Consider the following 12,046-nt stretch of genomic DNA (forward strand, 5'->3'; position numbering starts at 1 on the left):
AAATGCGGTTCCTTTGAACTTTCTATTTATCGAAGAATCCTTAAAAATGTATCACGGTTTCCACAAACATATGAACTGTTTTCAACACTGATAATAATCATAAATGATCATCAAATCATCATATTAGAGTGATTTGTGAAGGATCATGTGGCACTGAAGACTGGAGTAATGATGCTGAAAATTCAGCTTTGATCACAGGAATAAATTACACTTTACTAGATATTCACATAGAAAACTAATGACTTGCATTCTAATAATATTTCACTGTTTTTACTGTGTTTTTAAAAAAAATCAAATAAAGAGAACAACAAATGAATTATGCCGAACTTTTAATGGCCAGTGTATTTTCATTTCTTAAACCTGAAACACACACATCAAACTAAACAACACAATATTGTCTGTTACTGGAGAGGAAATCACACATATAGATGTTATTTTACGCTGTTATATGATAACCTCCGTAAATTAACAGTGTGTGTGTGTGTTTCTGAAGCTTTCAGCCTGTTGAGTGAGTTCACACACACACTGACAGAAGTTTGGACACACACACGTTTGCCAGAATCACAGATATTAGAGTTTACACATGAATCTCTTTGATTTGAGGTGAAGGAAGAGCTCATGAACGTCCAGAGGGAATCTAGACCCAGAAGAAGATCAAATATAAGAGAGTCCGGTATCACTCTACAGTGAGGTTCATTAGTTAATGTGTTTACTAACATGAACTAACAATGAGCAAAATATGTTACAGTATTTATTAATCTTTGTTAATGTTAAAAATACAGCTGTTCATTGTTTGTTCATGTTAGTTCACAGTACATTATTGTTAACCAATACAACCTTTGATTTTAATAATGTATTAGTAAATGTTGAAATTAATATGAACTAAGATTAATAAATGCTTTAGAAGTTTTGTTCTTAGTTCATGTTAACAACTAATGTTAACTAATTAAGCTTATTGTAAAGTGTTACTGAGTTTTTATTTGTGACACATTATGATTGATGACATTATCATTACTAGACTTTAATTTCTATTTTCTATTTTATTTATGCTTTTTATTATTATTATTACTGAAACTGGTCATAATGAACAGCAGGTGTATCCAAACTCCCGACAGGTAGTGTAGTTGATAGACTCAATACACAGTCTGATCCAGCGGACAAAAGCTCAAAGCACAACACACACACACACACACACACACACACACACACATGCACAGTCACACACAAACTCATCTCACAAAGACTCACTGCGGCAATCAACAGTGAATTCTTCCTTAAATCCTGCTGTGGACAGATTAGAAACAGCTTCATTATGCTTTATCTGTGGAGGACGGGACAGGAAGTGACACGCCGAACGCTCGCTGACACACACACACACACACACACACACGCTGATTAGAGATGATCTAATCGCTCTAATTAAAGTCATCACATCATAAGCATCATCATGACAACAGCTTACAACAAAAAGAGCAGTTTATGATGAAGGGATGATAACGGTTGCCCACAATCTGATGCTTATTAATCTAAATCAAGTTCAAGACGAGGTATTAAATAATAAATATCCTCTAAAAGGTGAAACGATTCAGGATATAAGCTAGAAAACTCCGCCCACAGGAAGTGCATCAATGACAAATAACTAAAGTCCTAGAAGGACAATTTAGACACTTTGTAGCATTTTTGTATGGAAGAATTAAAGTGTTATTATGAAAAAACAAAAATGCACATCATTTTCACAATTTTTTTTTTCTCCATCAGATTATTTTCTCAGTTTAGATAATTTGCATTTTAAATGACTTGTTTTTGTATGGAACAATTAATGAAAATATAATATATATATATTTTTTTTTAATTAAAAAAACATGCATAAAATTATTTAGTATTGTAATTATTTTCTTTGCAGTTCAAATAACACATTTCTTTATAAACTAATTAATTAACAAAATGTTAAAAATAGTTTTAAAAAAATGTTTAAAATAGGCTATGCATACAAATCATTTTCTCAATTTAAACCCTTTGCAGTACAAATAACATATTTTTGTAAGGCACAATTAATGAAAAGATGTTATAATTAGTTTAAAAAATAATGAACAAAAATATGCACACAAATAATTTAGTAATGTACTTATTTTCTTTGCCATTCAAATAACACAATTCTTTATAAAATAATTAAGTAAGAAATATTAAAATTAGTTGGGCATACATATTATTTAAAAATAAATTCTCAGTTTCGACACTTTGCAGTACAAATACCACATTTTTGTATGGACAAATTAATTAACAAATAATTAAAATTATTTAAAAAGATTAATTAAAAAATGTGCATAACAATTTATGGTGTTTATTATCATTATGTCTCCAATGCTGTTGATAGAATTGAACTTGTATTAAACATGGATGTATTGAATATGCTTCATATGAAACAACTGGACGTCACATGACCTGATGATCTGCTGCATTACTGAAACATAAGGAGATGCACAGATCATGTGACCATGTGTGCAGGACCGTGACGCTCTGAGAAGCACATGCTCATCTGTCATGGTTTCATCACGAAGCGTCAATCCCAGCCGCCCTCTTCATTTAATCAGCCAGAGATGAGCATCAGCACATGGGCGTCACGCGTCGTGAGTATTAAATTAACCCAGTTACGTCCGCCGGGGGGAAAGATGAGCGTTTAACTCTTCTCTAATGAAGACTGAATGAAGCGCAGGAGGTCAGACACTGAAGTTACTGAGTTTACTATCCAGCGTCATTCATCAAACATCAAGGTCATGGGTCAAGGTTTCCCAGGGAGTCGATGCATGAACAGGTTTACCTCGAACGCAATGCATTAAATGCAATGCACTTTACACAGAAATACATTCCAGACGACAACTTTATCTGGAAACTGACTTTCATTACACTCTTAAAAATAAAGGTTCTTTGTTAAATAATAAAAGTGCAGCAGTTCTCAAACAGGATGACTTAAAATGATTTAAAATCAGACAAACAATCGTTAAAATAAGCGAAAAAAATTTAATAAAAAAATCAAGATATTGTTATTCTAAACTGTTTGTTTCCTTTGAAGGACCAAGTTTTGGAAAACCTGGATTTGTGACGAAGCCTAATTTTAAAGTTGTGATGGCTAGACCTGAAGAAAAATGTCATTTAATAAAGTATTTAAAACGCCCTGAGCATTTTTATAATGAATATACATTTTACAAGTTATGCCTGGCTCTAAAATATCAAGTAGAAATTCTGAATAAAAATAATAAACTTCTGGATTAGAGAAATGTAATTTGATTAATTTTGACTTACTTTTGTAAAGTCAATTAAATTGACTTACTTTTAATTTACAAACTCAAAAATTAAAATACATTTTGAAAAGAAAACTACCTATAGGGTTCAGAGATCAAAAAGGAGTAAAAAATGACCGAAGACCACGTGATTTAATTTTAATAGCTGGATCAATGATGATTATAAGATTGCTGATACTTCGAGACTTCATGGCATCGTAAACATCTGGATTTGTGTCCCACAGAAGAGAGTCAGTGAGTGTGACGTTTGTGAGTGAAAGGTTACTTTTCGAACACTTATTTTTCATAAGAGTGTATGTTGTAAAAGTCAGTGAAGTTTAATCACTGCATCTTCAAACACAGAATGATATACGAGTTCAACTTTGCCAGATAAACCCTCATCACATCAAGACCAACATCAACAGCTTCCTTTACAAACTGTCTTTGATCAAAAGCGTTTGCGAAGAGAGGTTTAATCTGGGCCGCCAACATCTCTCCATGATGTTTTTCTCGCCATCATGCAAAGCCAAAGAAGAACCGTCTCATTTAGAGCAGAAGAACAAACATCTCAATCTCAATCAGTCTCAAAACCCAAACACACAGAGACAGCCAACGCTAAAAACATCACTAATGATTCTGGAGTCAATCCTCCAGCTTTGTAGTTTTAAAGGGGTCATCGGATGCACAAGTTGGGATGATTCTTTAGAGTCTTCATGTAAAGTTTGTAACATACTTTGGTTAAAATTCCTCAATGTTTGTGTAAAACAACACCCTTTTACCTCCTCAAAACAGCTCTGTTCACAGCGACCCGTTTCGGTGCATGTCTCTTTAAATGATAATGAGCAACTTATGAGCCCAGTGGGGCGTGTCGACACAAGACACTAAAGTGATGCCTTGGCGGACAGAATACAAATGGCTGAGTGCAGAAATATGCTAATATGGGAAATATGCTAATACAGGAAATATGCTAATATGGGAAATATGCTAATATGGGAAATATGCTAATACAGGACAGTCCGTCAGTGGTCGTGGGCGGAGCATGAGCAATATGACATAGGAGTGACTGGATTTTTATCATTGTATGGTGGTTGTGTGCACACACTGCAAAGACACATTTATATGCAAACGCCATATAAAAGTGAATTTTGCATCCGATGACCCCTTTAATTTATTCATGACCTGGCATTCTTCTACTTTAGGATAAAGAGCAGAACCGTCTTACCTGAGTGACTTTTTCTGTGACGTTGTGTGTGCGGTCGATGAGTTTGCAGGGAGCGATGATGTCCATTTCTCCGGGCGGGAGGGAGATGAGCGGGTCCGGTTTAAAGTCCACGAAGTTGAGCGTGATCTGGGGGATTTTACTGATCGCGCGGTAACGCATGAGATCTGAGTCAGAGGTAGAGTTCAGGATGCTGGACTTGTTGTTCACGGCGCCTGAGGAAAGAAACAGGGTGTTGAAGGGAAATACTCTTGACATTTTACAGTATTTTATTAGCAAATCACACTGTATCTGCACTACCGTTTGGGATTGGAACGATATTAAGGTTTTTGCAATTGTAATTGCAAGTCTCTTCTGTTTGCTAATGCTAATGCTGGAGTAATGATGCTGAAAATTCAAAATCCAGGAATAAATTAAACTTTAGTATAAAAGTGTCATTTATTCCTGTGATCAAAGCTGAATTTTCAGCATCATTACTCCAGTCTTCAGTGTCACATGATCCTACACAAATCATTCTAATATGACGATTTGATGCTTAAGAAAGATTTATGATTATTAGCAACGTTGAAAACTGTGATACATTTAATTTTTCAGGATTCTCTCATGAATAGAAAGTTTAAAAGAACAGAATTTATTTGAAATAGAATCTTTTGTAACATATTAAAGTGTTCACCCTGTGGTGAGAATCCAGCTTTTAATGTTGTTTATGTGTCTATGTGGTGTTTTTAATATGCTTTAAGACAAACCATGTGTAAATTCATAAGTCGACTCCATTGCTGAGTATTTCCTCCTTAAAACTGCAGTGAACCAAAGACAGTCTCAAAAACACGCTTTGAAATCGCTGGTGTTTCTGACGTCACAAACTACCTTGTAACCAATCAGATCAACGTGTGATCGTCAACCAGTGGATCTCTGAGCTGAGTGAGTGAGTGGAGGCGGGGCTCATTTGCATATTCATAGAACCGCGCATACTAAATGAGGCGAGGGTGTCGAGTTACATTCAAGATATTTTAAGACATGCCAAATTTTATTTTGAGGAAAAAACTATGTAATTTTGGTGAGTTTTAAGGTATAAAATGATTGACTACAAGGGTACTTTTAATATCATGCATTTCCAGCTCAGTTTTCTCACCCGTGCTGCTGCATATGGGTCGGGTTCGGTGTTTCCGCTCCCATTCCGGCCGCATGGCCTCGATATCGTCCACTGAAGACGCGCGACGCATGCTGTGAAAGCTCTCGCGTGAGCGGCTGTTGCTCAGGCTGCAGTTGGACACCGTGGCGTCCAGGTCGAGCCGGTGCGGTCGAGGCGAGGACTGACCCAGAGGCAGCGTGATGGGGTGCGGGGGGGCCGGAGGAGGAGACGAGGGGTCACTGCCCAACAGGTTACGGGAGGACGGTGGGGTCACGAGGCTGGTGGAGCGGGTGGAGCCGGTGGCCACACAGGGACGCTTGTGTTCTGGCAGCGAGAGGAGTTCTCCCAGCGCCAGGGATTCGGGGCTCTGTCGACCGGAGCTGCTGGAGAAACCCGTTCCTTGGCCCGTCTCGGGATCCTCCCGCAGAGAAGATTTACTGTTGTTCCGGGAGTTCAGGAGGGGGAGGCGTAAACGGATGCCTCGAGCTCGATCTGCGACAGACAAATACACAGAGGAAACGTCAAGACCATTTTGTTTTTTTTCTGCATCTTTTATGAACATTTTCCACACATGCAGGTTTTCATTAGGGATGGGCATTTTTCAAAAATATTGTATTAGAATATTTGGGCTCATAAAAATAAAATATTAGTTTATTTAAATGACGTTTGATGAGAAAGACACATTTTTTTTTTAAATTTAAGGTAGACAAACACACGGAGGAAACGTCAAGACATTAGACTCAAGTCGAGACTTTTTATGACCATTTACCACACATGCAGGTTTTAATATGGTTTTTATTATGTAAATTATCTCTTTTGTGACTGGCTAACATTTTTGCATGTGAAATATGTTACAAAAACCCAGCTGAAGACAGTCACTGAAGTTGCTAAATGTTAGTAATATTGATAACACTTTACAATAAGGTTCATTAGTTAACATTAATGCATTTACTAACATGAACTAACAATGAGCAATACATTTGTTACAGGATTTATTAACCTTTGATAATGTTGGTTAATAAAAATACAGCTGTTCATTGTTTGTTCATGTTAGTTCACATTACATTAATATTAACAAACACAACCTTTGATTTTAAAAACATTTTAGTAAATGTTGAAATTAACATTAACTAAGATTAATAAATGCTGTAGAAGTGTTGTTCATTCTTAGTCCATGTTAACTAAGGTAGTTAATGTAAACTAATGAACCTTATTGTAAAGTGATACCGTAATATTTAAATGAGGGCGGTCATATGTTAATGAGCTGAATTTGCATGACCTTTCCATTACAGTCACTCGTGATAACTGGATAAGGATTTTAAAATGGAAGAAAGAATATATATATATATATAAATAAAAAAATATATTTCTGATTGGGCCGTGTTTGCAGCTTAGTTTGTGTAAAGTGTCCTTTTTCTCATGATGTGTGCTAATTAAGGTAATGGTTTAAAGTGATGTTCACAGATGTAGCGTTTAATGAGAGAAGGCGCATGACGTACTGGAGTGGCGCCACAGCAGAGGCAGCTTGTGATTGAGATCCTGCGGGTCGTGCAGTTTATCGTCCGGCATGACCTCAAAGTTCAGAATAAACATGATCACCACGCCATCTTCATTCTTTACAGGAACCACATCCACCAAACACAGGAAACACACACCTGTGAGACAGAGAGAGAGAGAGAGAGAGAGAGACATTCACTTACATGCATCCTTATAAATAACTTCATTAACAAAGTATTTGGTCTCCATCAATGTTGTAGTTTAATAACCACACATGAAGAAATTTGCTTAGTTATTATGCATATTTTCTAAATTGCAAATACAAAGTGGAATTTTATTAGAAATACATTTATATAATTAACTTGATCAATTAAATGCAATTTTTAACCATAACATGCACATTTATATTGTTGCCAGTGGCGATCTCAGCAAAAATATAATTTTTGGTCGCAAATGTTTTAGTGTGACCGCCTGATCTGGTGGAACTAAAGCATACTATTGAATCATGGGAATCCTAGTTAAGTGAACAACTATCATCTGCCAGCAAAATTAAGCCTGATTACGAACACCGTGTGTTGGTGTGTGTGCGGCTACATGACGAAAACACATTCGAAAAAGTAGAGATGCACGCTTAGTAGCGATGCACCGATATGAACATTTTGGCTGATAATGACAACCGATAATTCATACCGAAAACTATAACATTAAAAATGAACATACGTATATCGGCCGATACCGATATGGTGGCTGATATATATCGTGCATCCCTAATGATTAGATATCATAATAAATCAAAACATACACATCACATGATATTGAAGTCGGGCAAAATAACAACTTTTTTTTACATTTTTAACAAATCTGTACAATCATAAAGATCCCAGTACATCCACTATAACTGACCAGTAAAGTCACACAACATCAGATAAACACACAAATCCTGACTCTGACCTTTCAGAAGCATCAGATTTACACCATCTGTGAGTTAATCTCACACACGCTGATGTGTGAATCTCACACTCTTACCTGGATCTGAGAACAGAATCAAACAGGACCCCGAGAGAAGCGACAGACTGAGTGACGGACAGCAGACTCTCGTCAGTGAACAGAGACACACACACACGGAGACAGAGACGCTCTGTAATCCCAGCTGTGCTCGGACCAGAGAAACCACACACGGATTACAGGTCCACTAATGCCATCTGTGTGTGTGTGTGTGAGTGTGTGTGTGTGTGTGTGTGTGGAAAAAGAGCACAAACATCTTCCTCTTATCGTATAGAGTTCATATAGTGAGGGACGAATGCAGAAACACGTTTTAAACATCCGATTTAAAGGTAACATACATAAACACAATGCAGATTTGACTATAAATCAAACAAAAGTGTACAATAACAATCTATGACAATGAGAAAAATCAATATGAATTCATAACTGACATGATTCATCAATGCACGATATTCTCAAGTATCACGTCTCCCGGTTCTCTGAAATGACTGACCTCATCAGAACATCTTATTCATTAACCACCGTCACTGTTCACCGTCTAATCACTGATCAAGATCTGTTTTTCCCTCAGAGTTTTTGTTCCACTTGGAAATGTGTGGAAAGGAGTTAAAAAAGCATTCCTGCTGCGTCTGAATCGTGGTCTGGTACACCGATATGAATATGCAGATATTAAGTTATAGCGGGGAACAAACGGAAACGGCTGTTGTGACTGTATGAACGAATGCATACATAACAATACCTACTAAAAGCCCTATTGACGGGAAACCTTGTCCTGAAAACACATAATCCCGACGGCAGCATCTAAACACACAGATGAACACGCTGAACACACACATGTGCAGATTAAGAGTCAGGACGAGGGATTTGACTGCAATTCATTACGCTTCTGTCCACTTTACAGGACTAATACACTCTAAGATTCAGATGCTACACACACACACACACACACACATACATACTCTCTCTCACACACACACACACACACATACTCTCTCACACACACACACACACACACATACTCTCTCACACATACTCTCTCACACACACACACACACACACACACACACACACTCACTCACTCACTCACTCACATGCACTCACAGACACACACACACACACACACACACACACACACACTACATCTGTATATTTTCATCTTCAGTATGTCTGGTTATATAATCCCAACAAAGTGCTCCGAGACCCAAATCACTGAAGTCCTGCTTAAATAATACACACAATAATACACACGGCAGAGCAAATAAATATAAAACAGACGAGAAAAAACATCAGGACATACATTTGAATGTTCCCAAAAAAATTCTATGATAATTTTTTTTTTTAATGCATGGAGAACATTCACTGAGAAGAAGACATACACTCTGACCAGACACAAATAACAATGAAAAAACTACAATAAAATGATTCTAAATTAATTCTGTATTATATTATATTATTGTTATTAAGTATTATTAAGAAAAAAATTCGGTTGACAGTCAACATGCAGGATTAATATCCGGATCAACTACAATGAGGGGGAATCTTCTTGTGAACTAGTTAAGGTTCAAAATAATATTTAAATTACAAATAAATACAAAAACAATGCATTGTGAACAGTCACTGTGAAAAGAAGACAATAAAATAAAATAATAATAATATGATTTTCACTTTCTGGAATATGTTTATGAACATTTTCCATCGAAAATGAACCAGCTCATGTTCTTAAAGGCACAGTTCACCCAAAAAGCATTTCAAAAATAATTTGCTCACCCTCATGTCGTCCCACACCTGTATGACTGTCTCTCTCTTCTGGAACAAGAAAGAAAACATTTTGAAGAACGTTGGGAATCAAACCTTCTGTGTTTCACAGAAGAAAGCCATATTGAGTTTTAATGACGTGAGTTTGAGTAAATTCGGGTGAACTGTCCCTTTAATGAATGTCTCTGGTCTTACTGTGCACTTCTCACCAGCCAATCAAATTATGAAGAATAAAATCAAGCCCCGCCCCCAAATTGATTCAATCTGTATATTTTCAGTTTCACTCAAACATCTTCATTACTGATGTTTATCGTCATGGAGATTCAGTGCATGAGTGACAGCAACACTAATCAAACATCATCTGACATACTGCACCATCCTGACACCTGATGATCCCGGTAATCCCACTGTTTTATTGAGGATTACAGTGGATGTGGAAGGATTTGAAAGAATCCCAGAATGACCTGCTGTGACCCGAGACCTCATGATGTGATTCCTGTCCCTGTATCAAAGATGTGAGTGTGGATTACAGAGTTGTTGTTGTTAACTAAAACTATATATTAAAAATAGTTTATCGTAATTTAAATAAAACTGGGATAAAAATGTATAGCTTAGATATAAACACTGATGTCTACGGCTGTGATCAATATAGAGTAAATCACAGTTTGAAACTAACGATGTTTCAAATAATGATTGTCTTAATCACATCGTTACACCAGTAGGTGGCGACAAGTGACTGTTAAAAAATTAATGAGTCGTTGAATCATTCATTCAAGAGATTCGTTCAGAAACGCTGATTCATCCAGTAATGAAACAAGTCTTCATGAGTGAGTCGTTGAATCATTCATTCAAGAGATTCGTTCAGAAACGCTGATTCATCCAGTAATGAAACGAGTCTTTATGAGTGAGTCGTTGAATCATTCATTCAAGAGATTCGTTCAGAAACGCTGATTCATCCAGTAACGAAACAAGTCTTTATGAGTGAGTCGTTGAATCATTCATTCAAGAGATTCGTTCAGAAACGCTGATTCATCCAGTAACGAAACAAGTCGTTATGAGTGAGTCGTTGAATCATTCATTCAAGAGATTTGTTCAAAAACGCTGATTCATCCAGTAACGAAACAAGTGATGTCTTTATGAGTGAGTCGTTGAATCATTCACTCACCCAAATTAATTACATGCTTAATTACACAAAATTAATTACATGCTTTAAATAGACTGCAGAAATTAAGATTTTGTCAGAATTTCTAGTAAGTTACACGTTATTTTGTTTAGTAAGAATCGTGGGAGAATCATGATCTCTTTTAAACCAAATTCAGCAGCTCTACTCACGACCAGTGACTCATTTGAGTGTTATTATTTCTCAGAGGAATTTAACACTTAAAACATTATATATGTGAGCTATGAAAGATTAATCACTGAGCAATATTAATTTTTCTCTGAGAAGTCTAGAAGCAACACAGGACTGATTCTGCAGCAGGATGGTTTATCCGCTCTGTGTTTGCATGCATTGTTCATTACGAGGGACACAACGCCACCTGGTGGACAAGAGCAACCTTTATAAATCAACAACTGACTCGCAATGTCTTATAAATATAAATATAAATAAAATAAAATAAAATAAATCAAAGACAAAATTCTTATTCAACCTCAATCATTCGATCAGATGGTAAAGAGAAGAATTTAAATGTGTGTATTCAGATCAGGTTTTAATATTCTGGCTATAACTCTCTCTATTACAGAGAAAACAGAGAGAAACATGTGACTCCTCCTTAGACCAGATGCTCTGTTGGAGAATCATCTGATATGTACGGTCAGAATTTTGAATGATGGATGGATTGTATTTTTTATTGAGTTTGAACGAATTTTTTTCATGCAGTAATATTGCGAAATATTATTAGAGTTTAAAATAACTGTTTTCTATGAGAGTGTAATTTATTCCTGTGAATTTTCAGCATCATTCCTCCAGTCTTCAGTGTCACATGATCCTTCAGATGATTCTTAATCATCACTTTTTCTTTTTTCTCCCTTTAAAAGTCGCTAATTTAAGACCGTATTTAACCCAGGGTTAATGAAATCCTGCATTAACCTGCAGTTTATATTTCACCTTATTAATTAAAAGTAATGCCAGGATTACAAGTGTGAAACATTGCTTAACCT

The 12,046-nt window shown here is 36.3% G+C and overlaps 1 protein-coding gene across 2 annotated transcripts in view; it reads right to left on the reverse strand.

Moving 5' to 3' along the window:
* The window catches only part of kcnh2b (potassium voltage-gated channel, subfamily H (eag-related), member 2b), a 194,459-nt gene that overhangs the window by 76,531 nt on the left and 105,882 nt on the right, over nt 1-12,046 (reverse strand). For both annotated transcript variants that reach the window (XM_084103525.1, XM_084103524.1), the window contains exons 3-5: nt 7,129-7,284; nt 5,630-6,121; nt 4,501-4,712 (exon numbers count right to left, since the gene is read on the reverse strand). In XM_084103525.1, coding sequence (XP_083959651.1) covers nt 4,501-4,712; nt 5,630-6,121; nt 7,129-7,284 — 860 coding nt within the window. The remainder of the gene's footprint in view (nt 1-4,500; nt 4,713-5,629; nt 6,122-7,128; nt 7,285-12,046) is intronic.

Source organism: Abramis brama, assembly GCF_963993115.1.
Source record: "Abramis brama genome assembly, chromosome: 24".
Taxonomy (NCBI): Eukaryota; Metazoa; Chordata; class Actinopteri; order Cypriniformes; family Leuciscidae; genus Abramis; species Abramis brama.